The following is a 22,073-nucleotide window of genomic DNA, read 5'->3' on the forward strand; positions in this document are numbered from 1 at the left end:
TCTAGATTCTTGACTGCCTTGAGTTACCACATGCTATAGTGATGTGAGGTTTCATTAATGTTTAATACAAAGGCGACAATTTAAGTTTTGGCTTCTTGTTTTTATAATGTACAAAAATAATTACTTTAAAAAAAATCATTCTGGAATAAAAATCAAAGTGTTCCAGTCTAAAAGTTTTGAAACAGAATGTTCTGATATTTTTAGAACGGAACATTTCAATTTCTCATTGACATGTTCCCACAGAAAGTTTTAATTATAACAAAACAGCACTTTCTGATGGAAAAAATATGCTGTTAGAAAACTACTGACCAGGCCTGCTTCAAGTCTGCTGCTGAAGAGCTCTGCAAAACTACCAGTTTCTCCTATTGCTGGACTCATGCTAAAGCGCTCTATCCAGTGCACTGCAGTGCTTAACAAGTACTTTTCTCCTTGGCCAGCAGATGGCAGATTTTTTGCCACAGGGTTTTTATGATCTCCAAATTGGGGTTTGGTGATTGCCAGGAAAGGTTTAGTAGGCTTAACATTCAGCGTTTTTCTGGGTTAGTAACACTGTAGATAAAAACATCACATCTGTGCAATCTGTTTTAAATATTAAGTTCTATCAATAGAGCATAAAAAATTTGCCAATTACTTCTCATGAGCAAAGTGTATAAATAATGCTCTAAGTGCAATTTCATGAACACTAAAAATAATAGCTAGTCCTGCACCAGAAAAATTGCATTCTTACTGATACAGATAATCGGAACTAGGAGTCTGGGATATGAAAATTTGTCTGAATTAAAACTCTGTTCATGATACTGCTGAGATCCAGAGCCACCTGATGGCCATTCTGCAGATGTCTGGGTTTAATGAGCTCTCTCTCATTCATTCCATCTGTGACAATGAGACAAAATATGTATTTTAACTGATGTATGAAAAATTCCCCAGCTTTACTATGGATGGCCTATTGGATTTTTGCTGTAATTCAGACATGACCTTTTAATCACACTCGGCAATTCCAATCATCCTCTAATGCTACATTCACATAGTGTAACTAGCCATCAGAGAGAGATGTGCAGGCACCTGACAACAGAAAATGGGGAGAATTAATGATGAACACTGGCATTTGATAAGACATAAGAACCCATTTCTTTCCTTGTTTTCTCAGGTCTCTCAGCCAGCAAGATAATTGCTCCCAATTTAGGGAGGATTTATCTGAGGATAAATGGGTCTAAGTGGCTACAGAATTAGAAATTACAACACTGTATGGCCATTGTCATATAGACAGAGCTGTACCAAATCCAATGTACAAATTCCTCCAATATTCTTTGAAAACAATGGGGATAGATGTTCTGTGGTCAATTCTGTGACCAGCTACTCACACAACTCCTAATTCTCTTGTGTTTACAAGACTACATTAGTACAATTCAGTTTTAATTAAGCTTTAAGTGAAGTTCATTTGGTAAAATGTAATTAATAACACAATGTTTCTACTGCATTCTAAAATAAGAGAAAGGCTGCTTTAAGGAGGAAAGAGAGAAGGTTTTCCTAATTGGGTAAGGCATCTTGCTACAATGAATGCTAGTATTACTGCTGTTCCTGAAGGTTTCAATCTGCTGCTCAGTGAAAACCAAGCACAAGCTCCAAAGGAGTAACTCCCATCAGTATGGTGTAACAGGGATTATAAACTTGATAGCGATTCTTTTCTCTTCTGCCATGAATACTGACAGTACTGGTCTGTGAGTTGAAGATCAGGCATTAAACTACTGGCTTCACACAGCAAACTACTTACCTTGCTGTTTCAGTTCAAAGTGAGTCACAGAGAATCAGAATTCCCCACAGAATCCAGAGTCATGCCAAAGAAGTATATTTGTTTTAAAACTGAAGAGAAGTCACTGTATAAATTCAGTGGATGACACCTCATCTTCCACTGGATGTACGTATTACAGGAGCCCTAACAGACCTCTTGGCTTGGAACAAAAAAATAATTGTGTGAGCAAAAAAACAAGGCAGTGAACAAACAAAACTGATTAAGGCAGGGAATGAATGAGGATGTACCTTTTATCCAGGGAGGACGTATTTTTAACTGAAACTTAGATTACTATAAAAAACTCAGACTGTGGCGTAGACAAGAATGGAGGATTATTGATTTCAAGGGGGGAACATAATGATCATTGACAGAACAGGGGGAGCTATAGCGTATTTAAAGAAAGACTTTGAACTACATGCCCAAAACACCATACTTCAGTACCTTGAAAAATCCACCAGATACATACAAGGAAATTTAAACAATAAAGGAACATTGGTTTATTTCTTATTCTAACCCTTAAGCATGTCAGCAGAAGTTAATTCCTTGCCATTCAATCCAACAAAAAAAAGATTAATGCCATAAAACATCACGGAGGAATAAATCTATTATAGCTAAATTCTATTAATTCATATGTGCCAGCTGTTCCACTAGCTGTATATGCTCAGAAAATTAATAAAAATCAACATATACAATGGGACATACCTCAACTTCTCAGGAATCAATCAATCATATTGGCAATATGCTTTGTAAAAAAAAAAAAAAAACCACAAAAAAAACCCCCACACCACAAAAAAACCCAACAGTTCCAGAAGGTATCTAGAATTCAGAATGATCACTTAAGCAGTCTTGTGACTGCTAAACTCAGATCTCTTGTTTCAGCACAGAGGCCTGGTTTTAAATTGTGCTGAGAAGCCTGTGCTCCCATTAACTTTAAATAGCATTGTGGGTACTCAGCTAAAAATCAGGCCTTAGAGCACTCAGCCAAAGCCTATGGTGTAGAAAGCTGATATTACTTGGAAGAGGCTGAGATGGACATTGAGCAGTGCAACACCTCCTTGCAAGCAGAAAAACGTAATTATGGGCAGCATTAACCCACAAAATAGCTCTTCTATTTTGGGATGTTTTGGGAATTGGTGCAGGTGCTGGCATTAACCACAGTAACACTAGTGGCTTAATAGCTTCTTTCCTGGCCCAATACAGAGATTAGAGTGTTCTGGGCAACATTTTGCCATACTTCCTTATTTTCTTGACCACTCCCACAATACAAGCCAAATGGAAGAAGGAGGAAAAACAAGTATAAACTGCAAGACTGCCTCTTTCTTCAGAGTTCCGTATAAATGTATGAACAGATTACCAGATTTACAAACAACCCTTCTTTGTTTAGCTTCAGATTAAGCTACTTTTCTACCATAAGACAACCAAAACGCCTCTGAAACCTTCACTAAAGTTGATGGATCTGTTGGTTGTAGCTCACCGTCTAGCATAGGAATAGCGTCAATATGAAGGTTATAATGCATCTGCACTCACTCCACACACTGGAGTGTTAATCAGCCAAGACATTTCTGTACTAGCGCTACTGTAGCTCTTCTCTTTTTCACTGTAAAAACATATTAACTACCACCAATTGGAACCAATGAACATACATACTATTTGCAAACTTGTGAGAATAACCTGTCAGTTAGCAACATTGTGCTTCTGGCTGCCCATTTTTGTCAATGAAGAACTACGTTAAATTGATCTAAGATGCAACCCTAACCTTCCACTAAATATTTATCTAAGGCAACTAAATTTTAGTCTGCATAGGGACCATCCATTCCTTTTTGAAGAGTTACTCTGTATAGAGGCATTTATTATACATTCATGCTTGTTTGAATAATCACCTCAGATTTCTAAAGAACCCAAACAGGTTTGAGCCACAAGTTGAGTGAAGTCTTCTGAAATGCAGCATCTAATGCTCTGTGGACCTCAGTCCTAACACAATTATTCACTCCAGCAAGATATTAACAATTGTTCAGAGCACAAAATGACTAAACCATTTACTGACAATGAACTAAATCACAATCACTTGTATTGCCAAGGGTTGCCTCAATCATGGATTAAGACTTGATCTTCATGTGTGCTGGTTCAAGGGACCCATGCAAATCTTAACAGAATGTCATCAACAACTGACTGCATTGGGGACCACAGTAAATAAAAAGAACAGTTCTGAAGACTGCAGAAAAACTGTCTGCAGCTAATGAGTCTGACACAATTAGTCTGAATCACAAAGTGAGTCTGACTAGTAAAAATACACTTACGCATCCAATTCCTCATGACATACGTTTGAAATGGCAACTGATGTATTCATGATCAATATATCTCTCCCAGTGCCATTCATGACTGGGAAATGGCATGTATGAGCTAAGCGCTATAATCTCAAAGAATAACAATTTCACAATGAGAGACTGTAATGCCAGAAAAATTCTGAACCCCTAGTATACTTTTATTTATTTACAGCCTGAGTTGCTGATTCTCGATCAAGCTAACAGACTGCTATAGGAGAAATTCACTCTGACCCAATCTTCAAACAGACTCCAGGAAATAGTCAAACACCATTTGATAAATGGTGATAAAGTGCAAAACAAGAAATTGTGAGGAAGGGCTGTTCTATCCAAGCACAATCAATAATACAGCAATCACATGGTTAAGCAATATCAACATACTAGTATCAACATAGCCAAGACAGTGTTACCACTGCCTCTAAAGGTTGTTTCAGTCTCTTCAAGGCCCCACTATGCAAGAAGGGCAGGCGTGCTGGATTTGCTGTGCAGGGCATGTGGGTTCTGTTGCCTCAGAAAGAGCCAAAAGACTGAGAAAAGGAGTAAGTGAAGGATAGTAAAAAGCTGCAATATGTAACATGCTAGACAGATGTAGAAACAGCAGCAGAAGCTTCTGAATGAGTGTTTTGCAGATTATTCTGCAATGATCATGAAGAGTCTTAATCTACAAAGCTCACCCCATTAGAGATTCCACAGAAAGCATGTCTGATGTCAGTCCTGTAGTCAGTATTGTTAAGTATCTAATATTTAATTTTCTGTTATTTATTATACATTTTCACTCAAAAGACATCTTAGATAAAAGATGAAAGATCACTGATAAAAAGGTTGATAACAGAACAATTTATCATAACAATCTTACCACAAAAAATGTAATTTCACTTGCATTGTGAAAGGTTTCACAGCACTGCACAGCTGAGTGTAACAACTGACACATTTTAATGCATACAGACAGAATTCATCAGCTCAAGATGAGGTTGATTTTTTTTACCACCACTTTTTCTTCTTGCTTATCTACGTACTGAGTTTTTTCACACCTGTCTTTACCCAGGGGAATAATATTAATGCCAAAGTAGTATCAAAAAGCAGCTATCTTGAAGCAGCAGTATTTTCTAAATGATAAAGTCACTCTTCTTCTCCCTCCTTTCTTTGCAGTATTTCCTCCTGAAAGCATGGGAGTGCGCTTGCTTGCTCATCACTCTTGCTACCCTAAACAACTGAGATAGCTTTGTTCTTCTGCACCAGCAGTTCTGCTCATGAACACTGACACTGAATTTCCTTTTTTAGACAGCAAGGACGCAGACTTTCTTCCTCTTCTCCCTCCCTCTGCCTCCCCTCCCCCTCCTACAGTCTTTGCTGTGCCCTCATCTTACCTTCAACAGCAGAAGAAATCCATGCTGCAGTTTTTCCTCGTTAGCAGCTCTATGGCAACAGCAGCTCTGAGGCAGCAGTCCTTTACGGTTCTCACTTTTCTCTCTTTCTTTCTGCATAAAGATACACAGTTTGCTTTCCCAATAAATTAGCAAAGAAAATTCTGATGTGATGTAAATTAACAAACACAATTCCAATGTGAATTCAGAAAAAAAGCGTGCTCCTGGGGGTACAAAGTTGTATTCTCGGAAGAGCTGAATGTTAGCAATGCAAATAAATAGTAGTAAAGGAAATCAGAGAAGTCCTTTTGGTTAATAAACTGTAAAATCATTGTTGTGATAACTCAGCTTTCTTGGACAGAAATGTGAAAAAAAGAAAATTCTGAGCTTAAGATACACAAAATATCACATCCAAATGAAGTCCTGAAACTCTAAGTATTTGTTATTAACACATAAATTAAACTAGTGGTTTGTTTGTTAAATTGCTGCTAAAATAAAAGGAATAATATCATACAAGATCTTGCAGTCTTGTAATCCATGGAAAAGTTTATATCAGAATATATTTAGAAATGGTAACACAAGCTACAGAGGACAAAAGAGCAAGCAAAGAAAAATACCAGTAACTGGGTGGTTACTGAGTATTATAGTATCTGCCTGCTTAGAAATTAGGATTTTCCTGACTTTGCTACTTTTAAATTGACCAGAAGAATGAGCTACAAATAAATGTTGAATATGATAGCAAATAAACAACTCCTTAAGGTACAGAAACAATTATTACAAGAAACTCTTAAATTAAATTAAAGTACCTAGCACAAGAAAAAAACTACTTTGCATAGAGGGACATATATTTTCTTTATTTATTGCAAAAAATAGCCAGTAAATTATAATCCAATCACTTTCAATACATGCATGAAATAAATGAATCAATGTATTTCTGTAATTCCGCATGAACTCTCATTTCTGTCTCCTGCTGCGTAAGAACAAAGGTTTCTGGCCACTGCCAATTGCTGTGACATGACGTGTTAAAGTGCATGTCCTGGATTAGCACAAGCAATGCCACAGTTACTCCTGGCTAAGATAACGTGCTCACCTGCATCCTGTCTGTGCTTGCATCAGTGGATGTCCATGCTTGCTTGTGTCAGTGGACCCCAGGAAAATGTGGGCAGCTGTTCCTGGGTGCAACCTGAGAGGAAAAGAATGAATTAGCTACTATCCAGCACCTCATATGTTCATTTTCGTCTCATCTGGCAGTATTCAATTAGTATACAAAATAATATATAATAGCATTCTGGAGTGGGTTAAAGCACAAACAACTGGGACTAAGGACTGGCCTACAGAGGCTCCATAACACTAAAAAGAAACCCCCCAAAACAGAGCAGAACAGTTACAAGACAGTTTCTTAGCAGCCCACTTGGCAGCTTCAGCTTCACAGGCACACATTTCAGACCCAGTCATGACAACAGCATGCTCCATAACACTGTTAAAGATAAAAGCTGTGTAATATTTATATTTCACCCAATAAATCTCAGAAGGATTAACAAAACAAACAAACAAAATTATTAAACAAGTCACAATGTTTATCTTCATTAATTTTTTAAACTTTTACCCAGGTAGAACCTCAGCTTCTCACCCAGAACCAACAGCTTTCTAGGCTGAAGCATAGCACATAAAGCAGTCAGTCCTAGCCTTAAACAGTTTACGCTCCAAGAGATCCTTCAGACAGGAGATTATGATTTCCATTTTACAGGCAGGTGAAACAAGACCACAAAGCTGAAACTACTCATCTATAATTTCATATTGAGCCAGTATCATTGACAGAAACAAAACTCAGGGAATTTGAGCTATAGTTACCTGCAGAAATGAGGAGTCTCAATTTTCTTACAAAAAGTAAAGCTCAGTAGAAAACTTCCAGTTTGTACAAATTAAGATTTACCTTAAGGCAATACTTCTGACTGCATAGCTCATTTTATTAATGACAAAGTATTTATCTTTATTGTTAACATGTACGAGTTGTAACAAGCTCTATAAACTGCAAAATACTGTTCTGGAGGTTCAAATGCTCTACTAGAGAAGGAGGAAGAGACTTCAGTTAACACACAAGGCTGGATATGGGCAGAAAGAGCTTCTGTTAAAGGACAATTAAATAATTTCTGTGGTATCTTACTCTTGCTGTTTAGGGACATACAGGTTTTAAATATTCTGATAATATAGGCCTGTAAAACACTAATACCAAAGCATTCTGTGCAATGCTGTATCAGTTGATAAAACCTAGCCATTTTGTTGTCACTAATCCAAGATGGGCCCTCATAACTCACAGCACTGTACATAAACTCTGAAAAGCACAGTGTGTTTGCTCTGATGTCTAAAACTGCAATTTGGATGGGGAAGGACAGAGTTGTATGACTTGATCTCATCAGTCAGGACATAAAGCATCTATCAAGGTAAGCATATCTACAATACATATTAGAGATTATTAATTTTTTATCACAAACTCTGGTCCTTTGAATATACCCCTGTAAAATCAAAGAACTGCTTAGCCTTTTTAGTGTTTTCATCTTGGGCTTGGTTCACATGCATTATTTCTTCCTACTAAGAACATAACAGCCAACTTTTTTATCAATGAAGAAAGGTACTCAAAACTAAATACAGAGTACAGGTCTGCCTGTAGTGGCTGTTCCAAAAATTAAACAACTGAAATCAGCTCAGCAGTTCAAAACCTCAAGCTTTGTCAGTGGATTCCAAATTGAATAACTATGAGAATAAATAACTTGCATAGTTAACCAATATCAGAAGGAAAAATGTTTTCTTCAAAAGAATGCATAGGCTCATATTTACCTCTCTCTCAGAATTGGAAAATGTTCTTTGCAGTCTGTCTCACAGAAATATACGACATGCACTATTTCATGATAGTGCAGAAGGCTTCCAATTGACTTAAAAAAGTAAACGTAACCACAGTACTCTGTCAGGATGTTATCAGCAGCTGCCACCTGCTTAATCTCTCTAGCTTTCTTTTGTAATAGAAAGAACAAACTCTACCCTGAAAGTATGCATGTAACTTCTATCAGAGATTTCTAAGCCTCCTACCATTACTGATCTCCACATTTTTCAAACATTTGCCCACATGCAACCTCTGAGGCGAATACTATCACCCCCACTTTACAGAGGAGAAAACTGAAATGCAGAAAGAGCTCCAATTCCAATAAAAGTCAATGACAAGTCTCTAATAAATATTATCTGTTCAATTTTAGTGATAAAATTACATGGCTGTGGTCACACTGGGAGTCTTTAACACAACAGAGAACAGAGCTAAACTGGCACCATGTCCTGGGCCTGACTACAAGCCTTAGAGACTGCAAGAAAGAATCTAATTGCTCAATCAAGGAGAACGTTCAAGACCTAAAACTATAACTATTGAGTTTTATAGCATGTGGAAGACTGAATGACTAAGAAAATCATAGAAAGAAAAGTATATTTCTGTTTCAAGTATTTGGGTTGGGATTTTATTGTGCCAACATTCTTCTTATTACCAGAATAGTTACTAAAATCACAAGACCACCATAAGTGATCCCATATGATAGTTTTCTTACTTTGTACTCATTTAAAGAATTAACAGTGATTCACATACTTCTTCTAAGAGAGGAAATACACATTTTCTAAAATTAACACTAGTTTTTTATAAGAAGCCCAACGTAATTCTAACTGAAGTAAATGGGAAAATTTTCACAAGTTCAAAGGCCACTGAATGAAATTATATGCATCTACTATAAAAATAAGAAGTATTTAACTTCCCTTAGTTCTTTAGATTTTTGACCCTCTGAGACAGGGCTGAGAATCCCAGGTTCCTCTGAGGCACCAGAACATTTCTGCCACTTCCTTTCAGCAGCAGGTTACAAGAACTTTCCCACTGTATAAAGGAGAAGCCATCTTTCTTAAAGATTCATAGAGTGCCTAATTATTCCAGAATAAGAAATACATAACAGATACCTTCAGACATCTGAAGGCACCAAGGTCACTACAAGTCTGAATTTAAGCTCCAAACTCTAGGAGAAGATGAATTAATGGATGAATAATCTGAAATATGGAATTCAAACAACTTTGCCTTTTCTTTAAAAAACAACAAGTAGATTAGTCTTAAACAGTTTAACAAATGAACATAAAGATAAAAAAAATCTTACTGGGAATGAGAGAACTTAGGCTAAGAAACAAAACTATGCAAAACTGAAGCAAGAACACTTCTTGGAGACTTGTGCTCGAAGCAATTAGGGAGCACAAGCCACAAACCACCGTGCATACATTTCAGACAAGTGAGTCAGCTGGTCAGCAAAAGGTCCAATCCACCCTATATACTCTGCACAAGTCTGAATATCTTGAATAGACTGAGCATGTGGAACAATTAAATTAACTAAAGCAGCTTAAATCCCACTGGCTTTCTATAGTGCTTGCCTCCTAAATCATTTAAGCATTTTTGAAAATGTTCCTTATTGGCCTAGCACACAACTATTCAGTGAGACAAAACTTCGACTGGGAGAGAAAATTCTGTGTCTGGATGTACTTTCAATTCACTGAACAAGGGCACCATTGAGATTTCACAACACAAGTTTGATTACAGTTACAAAGAGTAGAAATATCTGTCAAAGCACAACAAAGTTGTAAAATAACTTTAAAAAAGAATGACAAAGCAAGCCTAACAGTCTAATGTACTAAAGTCATCATAATATGGATTTCAAATCACACAGAGATACTAAAGAATGCAAAGCAAGCTTTCTCAGTGCATTAAAAACACTGCATCTTATAAATTCTTATTTAGTTTGTTTAGATTATAATTTCAGTGGAATGACAAAAAAAGCATAAATTAGCATTAATGAAACCCAGTGACTGTGTTTAAATTACAAGCATGGGACTCCTGGAATTTGGACTTTCTCTCTCCCCTGGAGATTTTCCAGAATCTTTCCTGTTCACTCCTACATCTGAGGAAGGAAGCTTTTGTTTAGGCAGGATCCTTTGGGAATCATGAACTGAAAAACATTACTTCTTGCTAACAACACCCTAGCAAATCATCTTGATCCTTAATGTGACCTACTGTGAATAAACTGTCTGTTTACAATTACTTTCTTTGCCCTGCTAGTTGTGGCAATCAAATAATATACAGTACATACTCTAGCATCAGACTTGCAAATGCAGGAGAGGAACTCGGGATTTTCCAGGTTTCCCGTGAAGTACATGACAGTTTCATGGTAAATTCAAATCATGGTATGAGATTTCTAAAAAGAGTTTTCTGAAATTTCCTAATGCAAACTGTGACATCGCCTTTGCCAGAATATTGATGAGCAGGGATTGCTCAACTAGAGCTCAGTTTCAAGAGGTGTCAGCTCCTACTGCTTTCTTTAGATACATCATTCTTTACTTCAATCTGCATGAATAATGACTGGAAACCCAGCTGCTAAACCAGCTAGTCCATCTGTTACCCCCTGTTAATAAATGTATAATTATGTTCACTCTCACTAAAGAGCTCATGATTCACTAGGATTGTCTTTTGGGGAGACATCTAACTGAAGTATATTATGTGCACACATAAATGTGGCCGTGGATCCTACCTTTAGTAGCACACACATATTATTTAGCATCTTTTTGGTATCTCTTCTGCCTGATGATAACATGAACGTGGTCCTTGAGGAGCAAGTTTTCAGTTGAGACTGCTCTAGAAAGCTTAAGAAAATTAAAAGCCAGGGGCCATAACAAATCCCACTGTCAGTCCAAGATTTTTGCCAGTGACAAAATCTGACCTTTCAATACCTGTCGCTATGATGCTTCATGTTCAGAACACAAATAATCCCAGCCAAAGCATGGCCACCACCAGTCTAAAAATACACAAATTAGATACGATATCACAAATGAATTGGCTGTTTGCCTTACTATAACTGAAAAGATATTTCTCAAATACTATTCAGGTACACAGGTTTTAAAGAGTAAAAAATATTTTCTTTAGTGCGGTTAGGGTCATTGCTAGGACAACAGTCCTGGATTTCTGCTATCTTGTTTCACAAAAAGAGAGGACTGATTCAGTGTTTCCAACCCTTTGCTTATCCCAAGTTAATGAAGCAAAACTTCTTTCCTCTTTTCATTTGGTGAAACAAGTCAGTGATTTTCACTGGAAGAAACACTGGATTCCTTTCCTCATATGCCTTGATGTAGAACATCCATGAGTCTCTTTAACATGGGAACTGATGATTTGTTTCTTAAAACGCAATTTCATAGTTCTAGTCATACAACACTTAAGGCAAATAGCATTTGACGAGAGGCCATATGACTGGGGACTATCTGATTCTATAAAAGTGGATTAAAATAACGATGAACCAGAGCAAATAACACAGCCAACTAATCAGATTTGTCAGACTCTGCCATGACCACATGACAGGAGATACTAATACACCCACAGACTTTTCTTTATATTCAAGCATCAGGTAAATCACAGTTGAACAAAATCCTCAGAGATATGGAAGTTTCAAGCTGCTCTATAAAGGCCAGTGACCAGGAGCTCTGGGCGAGGTGCAGGTAGCACTGTTTGGCTCCATAGTTGTCTGCATAAAGAAATCTTGGCATCTGGCTCCCAGATGCCATTATTGCAGACAGTAAATAACAAAATCAATTTAAAAAAATTGTTCCTTGATTGAAGTTAATAGTCAATTTGGAATGTTTTTTTTAATGGGTTGAAGTTTGGTCAAGTTGAGTGAAACAAGACTTGCAGCAAGTTAGAGCAATGGGAACAGTTTTTCCTATAACTATCCTTAAAGAAAGCTAGGAAAGCCTTGTTAGTTAAAAACTACTTTTGTCAAAACCGAACTTTCAAAGTGGTTTGAATACACAGGTAATCTGAAATGACAAATTTCTTTACAGAAAAAGATAAACCAGATACTTGTTTCTGAGATGACAAATGGTTTTTTAAAATACATTTAGAGTCTGTGGAAAATGATGGTTTACCTTCTTGAAATTCCCATATGTCAAGAAATCTTTTCCACTCAGGTTTGCAAATATACTAAGACCTAATTGCAATACTTAAATAAAAAGTATTTACACTCTACAGCTTTCTTAATAAATGTTCGAGATAATAAAAACAAATATTCAGTAGTATTATTTCTTCCATTTAGACCCAAAGTAATTTTTAATGGGCAGTCTAATTGTGCCAGCCTGAACCTGTGTTGACGTTCTTTCTCCAGTCCATCCTGTTTCTTTTACAACCAGAGGCTTACGGGTCCACGCAAACTGCTATCATTCATTTAAAAAGGCCTCCGGTTACTATTGTGTGGCTGTCTAAATTGCAAATACAAGAAGCATCCTCAATATTTTCTATTCAGCATGGGTGGACAAAACTTGAGAGCATTAGGGTGGGTCAACAGGGGAGCTGCATTTATAGTTTAGCTGGGATATTGGTAAGTGTTACATTATTTCTACAGATAACATTGCCCCAGCAGATGCTACCATAGGAAGAGCTAATGTACACTTAGTCTTTCAGAGATGCCCTTTACAGATATTCTAGATGGTTCTAGACAATTTACAATATTCTAGACAAGTAAAGGGTTGAGTTTTTCAAGCACTGCCTCCATTTGTTCATATATAATCACTATGGAAACAAGTTTGAGAAGTGGCACACATAAACCCATTAAAGTTGGCACAAATTATTGCTTTTAATTTTTATTTGCCTTTGCCTACATGAGAAATATTGATGAACAGATTATTGTAAATCCTGAGAAGAGCATTAAAATGATCGATATTTTTTTCTACAGCAGTATGAAAGCAATGGGCGTGATCACCGATCATTTCATTGAGTCGGTTTGCACAGTAACATCTTCCTTACTGCTTTATTTTGGACTGCACTAACCTTTAAACCAGCCGTGACAGATTTTTTTCGCAGACATCGCTGGCTGTACTATGAACCGCAGCACTGCGTTTTCAGTAGCGCCCCGAGGACCACCCCGCCTATCTCCCTCCAAATACTCTCCAAATACGCCTTCATCCCCTTTAGAAATTATCCACCTTTAACACCCCGTGACAAATTTGCATGATTCAGCTAAGCTGCTGTCCTAAACCCGGGCAGACGGAGCACCCGCCGCCCGCGCCCCCCCCCCCCCCCGGCCGGCCTCCTCACCACGACGCCAGTTTCCACACAAACCCACCCCGTGCTTCAGCGGGGGCCGGGGCTGAGGAGGGGGCCGGGGCTGAGGGGGGCCCTCAGGCGCCACCATCTTGCCCCCTCACCTCACGGCCCCTCCGGCCGCCGCTCCCTGTTGCCCAGCGCTGCCCCCCTCGCTAACCGACCCGGGCTTAGCCCCTTCCTGCCCCTCGCCAGGTGAGGAGGGAGAATTCAGGGGGTGTTTTAGCCTAGCAGGGAGGAGGAGGGAGTCATTTCTGTGTGGGGGACGGAGAGGGGCGAGCCCCGCGGCCCAGCAGCCGTCTTCCCCGCCCGAGGAAGCCGCTCTCCTCTGTCATCCCCCTGACTTCCAGGCACCGGAGCTTTAAAAATAACCGACATGGCGGGGGAAACGCAGCCATGACAGGGAGCCGCTCTGCCCCCTCAGCTGCTGCCGCATGGCCTGCTCCCTGCCCCTCTCAGCCCGACTGCCTGCCTCGCCGGGCCCGGGTCGTGTCGGCCCCGGCCGCCCTCGCCCCTTCCCGCCGCCTCCCCCCCTCCTTCGCTCCCCCCGCCGCCCCCGCCACGCTCCCCCTCCCCCGCGCTGCAGCAGGGGCCGGAGCGGGAAACCCCGTGCGCAGGAACGAGGGGGGGGAGGAGAGCGGGAGGAAGGAGCGAGTCGCTGTCACGCCGTCAATGGTGCAATATCCTTCCGCGCTCTGAGGAAAAAAGTAGTTCCACGTTCCCCTGACCTCGTGGCCCCGAGTGGCTCAGGCACCCCCTCCAGAGTACCTCAAGGAGTGGAGTGAGGGGAATCCCTTGGGAAGAGGGCTCCATCCGGGGGGATTAGTGCCTTTTTCGCTGTGGCGTGAGGCATATATCCATGCGCAGAGCAGAGCGAAACGAGTCCGGCAGCGAGGCGGATATATAAAGGGGGCGCCGCGGAGGGCTTGCCTTTTCAGTTGAGGACAGAGCTGGTGTTCGGAACATGTCAGGCGGCTCCGCGGATTATAGCAGGTATGGCGCGGCATGGGGAGGCCTCGGGCCCCTTCCTTGTAAGGGGTCGCGATGGGCTGGGCGGAGGCGGCCGGGGAGAGGGAAAGAAACGAGACTGTGGGGGCGGGGGGGGGGGGTGCCTGCGCGCTCGAGACAGCTCTCTGAGGGCGGCTCGGCGCTGCGGTTAGACAGTGCTTGGTGCCCCGGCCCCTCCGGGTTCTAGACGTTTCGGTCCCGTCTCACCCCTTAGTCGCGGTTCAGCGGGGATTTAGTTCCATTCCTCGGGGTTCGCTTTTTCGTTGTTGATTTAATTAGCATCCCCCACCCCTGAAAAAAGGGCCATTTTTAATATAATCGCACCCACTGAGCTAAATTGTAATTAAAATGTATTGAGTGCCTTGTTCAGGATTATTTTTTTTCCTTGCAATTCTCTTTGCGCCCCCCCTCCCCCGCCGCAGCCCCCGCGTTCCGCCATTGGTTCGCCCCGGGTTTGCGGGCCCGGCTGTAAGGGCGAGACCATTTTTTTTTCCGGGGGGGGGGGAGGGGCGCGGCCCCCCGGGCGATCGCCCGGCGCCTTCCTCCGCCTGCGCGCAGTGTCCGATTTGCGCAATCCCAGGGGTGGAGCTCTCGCGAGAGTTGCCCGGCGCTGGGGCGGGGTGGCGGGCGGAGGTGGGGGGGGAGAACCGCAGCGGAGCCGGGAGTCCGCCTCCCCCACCGCCCCCCCCCCCGCTCCACGCCAGGCGCTGCAGCTGAGCCAGCTTAGAGTGCGCAGCGGCGGCCATTGCCCTGCTCCCTCCCCACAACTGCGGGGCTCGGGGTGCGGAGCCCCGCCTTCAAGGGCTGCCTTCCGTGAGGGGGGCGCTGTAGGCTGGGACGGCACGTCCTTGTCTTGCCGGCTAGGTTTTTGGGTTTTGAAATGGGTAAGGTTTTTTTTTATCGGGGATTGAGCCATGTTTGGGTTTTTTGTTTTCTGGTGGGTTTTTCTACAGTCTGAAGGTCCCCGTGAGCCTCGCTGTGGCTCGAAGGCTTGGATGATCTTTTGTCACATTGAGAGCTGAGGGACTTGGGTTAGTGGCCCCCAAGCCTGTGGGGAGAGGGTAGGGGTCCCTCCGTTGCCAAAACATCAACGCACCTGCTAGAATGATCTGTCACGGGTTCCAGATATGGCTTTTGGCAGCCAAGGTGTCAGCTCGCTTCTGCATGTTGCTACTGTGTTAACAGCTTGTTCTCTTTGGTGACAGAGACCATGGCGGCCCAGAGGGAATGGACCCTGATGGTGTCATTGAGGTGAGCACATGTGAACTGACTTTTGAGAATTTAATCACTTATGGAGATGGGTGTTGGATTTAATTTTTTTTTATCTTTCTTCATTACAGAGCAATTGGAATGAGATTGTTGACAACTTTGATGATATGAATTTAAAAGAATCCCTTCTAAGGGGCATTTATGCTTATGGTTTTGAGAAGCCTTCAGCTATTCAGCAGAGAGCTATTATTCCATGCATCAAAGGTATGCAGGTGATTCATTTGTTGATACCACCATCGGATAATTAAGAAAGTGTTGCAAAATGCATTTGCTGTTTTATTAGTGTGCAATGATACCTATTTTTAGTAATTACTGAACAAGTGATATGATGGTACACCATCTTTCGGGACTGACCTGAAATGGAGAGAACTCTTAATACTGATCACTTATTTCAAAGGGAATAAAATAAAACTAAAAACATGAATGACCTGTGTGGGAGCAGTAAATGTGTATCCTACTTTTTTTAGGGTATGATGTGATTGCTCAAGCTCAGTCAGGTACTGGCAAGACAGCCACATTTGCTATTTCCATCCTGCAGCAGTTGGAGATTGATCTCAAGGAGACCCAAGCACTAGTATTGGCCCCTACCAGAGAACTGGCTCAACAGGTATTGATAGTGTAGTTAAAAAAAAAGCTGCTTGTGTGTTGCATAGGTTTCAGGTTTCACAACTGTGAGACAATAAACAGACTACTTAAGGGGCTGTAACTAATCCATTCAGAACCCTTTTTGTGTTGAGTAATGGGGGATATAAACTGGCTTCTGTCCCACAAGTTCTCTGCTTGCTTGAAAAGTTGAGTTGATGCACGTGGAGGGTATGCTGGGGCAGGGATGCAGGAGCCAGCTGCTATGCTGTGTATAGTTCTGAGGGAGCATCTTCAGCAGAAAAAAACCAAGATATATTATTAAAGCACAGCGTTCTGAGTGGAAACAAAACATACTTTTTGGAAGCTATTTGAACTTGCGTGCAGTTGTGCAACATGAAAACTGCAGTGCGCATGTGGTCACTTCATTGTTTTTGTATTTTTGTGATGTTTTCTTGACTGTTAATGCATGTCTACTTCACCTTCAAGGCTTGGTATTCTGTTTTAAGAATGGGAGTGTTTAACAAAACTTACAGGATACTTAATTTTTAGGATGAATGTATATCAATAATGTGCGGTCTTGATGAAATATTGAACAGAACTCAAAATAGACTAAAAACTATTATATACAACTTCCTGTCTTTTTCAACTAGAATATACTGAGATGCCAGTGCTATAGTGGAGATTGTTCTTGAAGGTAAAGCTAAACATACTAAATCAGACAGGAAAGAAATCTAAAGAAAAACCAACCCAAATAGATCAGTGGAACAAGGACCTCTGATCAGAATGTTTAGCCTTTCTTCTACTCTGAAGACACTAGTGAGGTGAGGCTTGTTTTGAAGCCTGGCATAGCAGTGTACGTATGCTCTTTCACGAACTTTCTGCAAGTGCTTAACATGCAGGCCTTAACAGTTGAAAACTTGTTTACTTCTGGAAGCCCTGCTTTTAACTTAATAATAGCAGGTGCATGGTAGTCACTTTTCTAGCTAGTTCAACTAGTAATGACAAAAATTTGTAACTAAGTGCCCCTCTGACTTGAGCTTTCTGGTGAACAACTTGAATAACAAGCAGTTGGGCAAAATCATTGGCAACTGTCAATTCTAACCCTAAGAGCTGCATAGTCCTAGTTTGCTCTCTTAGCTTCCAAAGTCCATAAGCACCAATGATAACAGGGCTTAATCTTTAGTGTACCAGGAACTACTACTAATGGAAGGGTTTTATTTTAGATTCAGAAGGTAATTCTGGCCCTTGGAGACTACATGGGAGCAACATGCCATGCTTGTATTGGTGGTACAAATGTTCGCAATGAAATGCAAAAACTTCAGGCTGAGGCTCCGCACATTGTGGTTGGAACTCCGGGGCGTGTGTTTGATATGTTAAACAGACGCTACCTTTGTAAGTATGACTTAATTTTGCTCTTGATAATTTTCCAATACGAATTTCACATGTAGGAAGAGCTTAAGTAATGCATTTGCTGTCAGTGTAGAGACTTGTACTGCAAAGCTTAGTCCTAAAGGAGAGTGACATTAAGAAAAGTATTTGGTGTGTTTCTGAAACTTGATGACATACTCCTCTTTTTTTTTTTAATAGCACCTAAATGGATCAAAATGTTTGTTCTGGATGAAGCTGATGAAATGTTGAGCCGTGGATTTAAGGATCAAATTTATGAGATCTTTCAAAAATTAAGCACAAACATCCAGGTAAAAAAACCTTTCACATGGTTAAATTGGATGTAGATTTGGTTACTGTGTAGCTGAGAACTGGTGGTGTGGGTGCATGTTAACACCCAGTAATACGTTTTAGGTTGTGTTGCTGTCAGCTACAATGCCGATGGATGTGTTGGAAGTGACCAAAAAGTTCATGAGAGATCCCATACGTATTTTGGTGAAGAAGGAAGAACTGACTCTGGAGGGTATCAAGCAATTCTACATTAATGTTGAAAGAGAGGTTGGTGTCAGTTGTACTTGCTCTGGCTGGAAGAGTTAAGCTCAAGTTCTCTTACCTTCTTGTTAAAGCACTGTGCTAAAATTACAGAAACCAAGGTTGAGCTTTGGTTTCTGTAGTAATGCTAGTAGAGTACACGCAAGAAGAAGAAAAACTATGCACTGGATCAAAAATGACTAGGGTGGACCTCTTTCTTAATGTCCAGTGTCCTGTGTCTTAAGATTTGGTGCAACAGTTGATGCAGAAACTTTGCTTAGTGTCTTGTTCCCAATTCTCAGGTCATACTGAATATAATATAACTGCACACTAGAGCATGCTTGATTGGTTGTTGCTTTCAAGTGTTACTCCTTTTTTGAGATTTGCTATGTACTGAACTGTCAGTGGCGTGATGCATTTCCTGATCTTTTGTTCTGTTCAGGAGTGGAAGCTGGATACTCTTTGTGATTTGTATGAGACACTGACCATTACACAGGCTGTTATTTTCCTGAATACAAGGAGAAAAGTAGACTGGCTTACAGAGAAGATGCATGCCAGGGACTTCACAGTCTCAGCTCTGGTAAGAACTGATACTTCCACATAACTTCTGAAATGCCATGTACATACTGAAAAATAATGAGCTATATTTGAATGAAAAGCAGGAAAGTTATAATATAGCTGTGTGGTGCTGTATTATCGTTCCCCCTGCTTAAAGAAAAATGTTCCTTCTATCCGTACCTGCTTTGTTCCATGGCAGGTAGGGACGCTGGGCTTCATACATCACTTGTATTTTTTTAAAGGATATTCCAGTCTGTTGGAACTGTAGTAATTACAATTTTTTTAACTCCACAGCATGGTGACATGGACCAGAAGGAACGGGATGTTATCATGAGAGAGTTCAGATCAGGATCAAGCCGTGTCCTGATCACCACTGACTTGCTGGTGAGTATGATCTTAACACTGAAACCTTTCCGCTCAAATCTGCTGCCAAAAGCTTCATAATTCAGTGAAGGTTCTTGTAGCCTGAACTATTTGGAGCTTCTTGGAAGAGTAAAGACTACGCTCCACTATGGACTACACAGTTGTAGTTCATCACTAACCATGTGGTCGACAAAAGCACAGGATAAATAATGTAACCTGAAGCATGTGACTTGCATTAAAGACTCTATTGCTTTTCAGGCTCGTGGCATTGATGTGCAGCAAGTGTCATTGGTTATAAATTATGACCTGCCGACCAATCGTGAAAACTACATTCACAGGTTAGTTGGCTCTAAACTCTAGTTGGTGTGCTACACTGAATGTTGTGTCCTGTACAGAAATCAGCACAGATCCTCACCTGTTTTTCCCTTTAGTCCTTGCCAGTAACAGGAGGTGTTATGCATCCATTCATACAGTAGTAACTGCGAAAAAGCTAGCAGGAAATAAAACTCGTTGTGTTTTTGGTTTTTAAAAAAAAAAAAAAGCCCTGACTTCCCTGACTTGCATAGCTATGGTTCTGAAACGAGGGAGGAGCAGAGCTTTTGGACAATGAAACAAAGCAGTGGGAAAACTTAGATGTGTGGTGAGTTCAGTGATGGCTGATCATTCTTTGCTGAGATCTGGGGAAATTGCCATCTACTGAACTACCTTTTTTGTCATGTAGGTTGTGGAGTGTGATTACAAAAGCCATTAGTGGCATAGCATCTTGACAGCAATGTTGGCTCGATCTGTAGGTCCTAGCTAATCATCAGTTGCTGCTGCTGCTCAGTGACTACACCTTAATAGTCTTGGCAAACTAGTTGTATAGGACTGCCTTCACTTCTGGAGGCCCAACTGTGGTTTTGTGTGCCTTGTTTGCTCTTGGTGGCTCGTCTTATGGTGGGATTCTGTTGTCTGTGGTATGTGTCTTCTGGTAGCAATTTGAGTTTTGTTCCCTAGGTATAGTTAACTGCTTCTAGTGACTGTCCCTAAATTAAGTAAACCGTGCTTTGTTACTTGGTGTAAAAAAATACAGGAGTCGATAGCAGCAGTTGATGACACGAGATGGTGCTCAGAAACGGCGTTGACGTAATTTAGGACGTGGATTCGTAAGCGGCACAGTTTGCGTAAAGAGCGAGTCGGTATTTATATATTTCTTTTGTCATGATTATTCACTAAGTTTTGTGAGCCATTTTTGTGTATTTAGCTCTTGCTGACTAGGTGCTTTATTGTGCAGTCTGCAGGAAGGTAGAACTGGTGGGTGTAACAGAACTGTTCTGTGATGTGTTAGTGGCTGATTTAGGCTTACACAAAAATGTTGAGCTTGGATTTTTCTGTTTAAAAAAACCCAAACCCTAAGTTTTCCCACTGGAAACAGTTATGTTGAATTAAAATTCTCAAGTGTGCTGTTCCATGTTAGTGGATGTAATGGGATTAACTTAAGAACAGTCTGAATTTTGAACAATGGCTTATCTTTTGGATGCCACGTGCTTGGGATTGGATGCATGTGGTATGGGTGTGTTAGTTGGATGGCGGGGAGGGAGACTGAGCTAGGACTCCATACATACCACAGTACTCGGCCATTAAATAAAGATCTTACTTTGCAGCCAAAAGAGTAACCTTTTCTGTTCTGCTACTCTCTATAGGATGGAGACTTCTGTACTCTTGGCACTAACTGCTAGTTTTTCCTGACCAGATGTGACTTTGGTAGCAGCTAGTCCTGTAAATACAGCCTAGCCTGGCCAGTGGCAGATAAAAGAGCAGCAGTTAATGAATGGATCTTGCAAACATTTAAAGCAGATTAGTTAACTTGTGTGTAAATGTGTTTTCTTTTTGTGCAGAATTGGCCGGGGTGGTCGTTTTGGCAGAAAAGGTGTGGCTATAAATTTTGTCACTGAAGAGGACAAGAGGATCCTGCGAGACATTGAGACTTTCTACAATACTACAGTGGAGGAGATGCCGATGAATGTGGCAGATCTCATTTAATCCCTGGGATGAGGTGGTTTGAATGCAGTGCTCGCTGTTGCTGAATAGGCGATTCACAACGTGCATTGTGCTTCTTTCTTTGGGGATATATTGAATCTTGTCTCAATGCTCATAACGGATCAGAAATACAGATTTTTGATAAGCGAAGCGACTTTTTGTCGTGAGCTCTTGTGGGGAAAGCCATTGGCTTTATCCACTTTAGGGTTAGACTGTTGGGGTTGGGTGGAAAGTCATGGGGTCTGTAAATTTTTTCTTTATTAGAAATTTATTTCCTAGTTCCATAGAAGTGGTTGTATTAGATGTTCTTTATCATTTAATAATTTACTTATGGACTAAAAGATATAAGTGCTGTATAAAGTCAGCCAATTATGTTAAACTAGCCTACCTTCCTTTATTGTATGTACTTACACTTCAGATTGAATTGGAAAGGCCTTTCAAAATCTCTAAACTTTTATAAGAGCATTAAAATGCATTTTTGTTTCATATGTATTTATTCAATAAAGTATTTAATTAGTGGTAAGTGTGATCTGGACCCTGTTGCTAAGCCCCAGCAAGCAAGCAATCATACTATTGTCTTAGTTAGGGTTAAACCCAGTAAAATTTGCCATATTGCACATGTCTTAATGAAGTTTGAATGTTCAATAAAATACTTCTATATTCACTTAAATTGTAAATAGTTGCTTCTTGGTTGGAGGGGTGTCTTGCTTCTAGGGGAGGGTGATGGCAGC

General features: G+C 40.7%; 1 protein-coding gene, 1 long non-coding RNA gene and 3 other non-coding genes across 5 annotated transcripts in view; 4 read left to right on the top strand and 1 right to left on the bottom strand.

Annotated features, from left to right (window-relative positions):
- The window catches only part of LOC138686900 (uncharacterized), a 131,815-nt gene extending 118,013 nt beyond the window's left edge, over window positions 1–13,802 (bottom strand). Inside the window, exons 1-3 of the long non-coding RNA XR_011326223.1 lie at window positions 13,351–13,802; window positions 6,565–6,657; window positions 5,478–5,588 (exon numbers count right to left, since the gene is read on the bottom strand). This is a non-coding gene — a long non-coding RNA (uncharacterized lncRNA). The remainder of the gene's footprint in view (window positions 1–5,477; window positions 5,589–6,564; window positions 6,658–13,350) is intronic.
- A 578-nt stretch (window positions 13,803–14,380) lies between these two features.
- EIF4A2 (eukaryotic translation initiation factor 4A2) lies at window positions 14,381–22,012 on the top strand. Its single transcript, XM_069792603.1, has 11 exons — window positions 14,381–14,616; window positions 15,837–15,882; window positions 15,972–16,104; window positions 16,368–16,507; window positions 17,709–17,877; window positions 18,073–18,182; window positions 18,286–18,429; window positions 18,845–18,982; window positions 19,255–19,344; window positions 19,582–19,661; window positions 21,201–22,012. The coding sequence occupies exons 1-11, from the start codon at window positions 14,588–14,590 to the stop codon at window positions 21,343–21,345; spliced, it is 1,224 nt and encodes a 407-aa protein (XP_069648704.1). The 5' UTR covers window positions 14,381–14,587; the 3' UTR covers window positions 21,346–22,012.
- LOC138687030 (small nucleolar RNA SNORD2) lies at window positions 16,219–16,288 on the top strand. The gene has a single exon (XR_011326370.1). It is a non-coding gene; the product is annotated as a small nucleolar RNA SNORD2 (small nucleolar RNA).
- LOC138687027 (small nucleolar RNA SNORA81) lies at window positions 18,483–18,663 on the top strand. Its single transcript, XR_011326367.1, has one exon. It is a non-coding gene; the product is annotated as a small nucleolar RNA SNORA81 (small nucleolar RNA).
- Window positions 19,059–19,183, top strand: LOC138687010 (small nucleolar RNA SNORA63). The gene has a single exon (XR_011326350.1). It is a non-coding gene; the product is annotated as a small nucleolar RNA SNORA63 (small nucleolar RNA).
- Window positions 22,013–22,073: the final 61 nt, after the last annotated feature.

The sequence above is a fragment of the Haliaeetus albicilla genome, chromosome 9, assembly GCF_947461875.1.
Source record: "Haliaeetus albicilla chromosome 9, bHalAlb1.1, whole genome shotgun sequence".
Lineage (NCBI taxonomy): Eukaryota > Metazoa > Chordata > Aves > Accipitriformes > Accipitridae > Haliaeetus > Haliaeetus albicilla.

Excerpts from the sequence above, each read along its gene's own strand:
- EIF4A2 (XM_069792603.1), top strand. The coding sequence starts at position 14,588 with ATGTCAGGCGGCTCCGCGGATTATAGCAG. Across the intron at positions 15,883-15,971 it reads ACCCTGATGGTGTCATTGAG|AGCAATTGGAATGAGATTGT; the intron begins GTGAGCACATGT and ends TCTTCATTACAG. Across the intron at positions 17,878-18,072 it reads GTTAAACAGACGCTACCTTT|CACCTAAATGGATCAAAATG; the intron begins GTAAGTATGACT and ends TTTTTTTAATAG.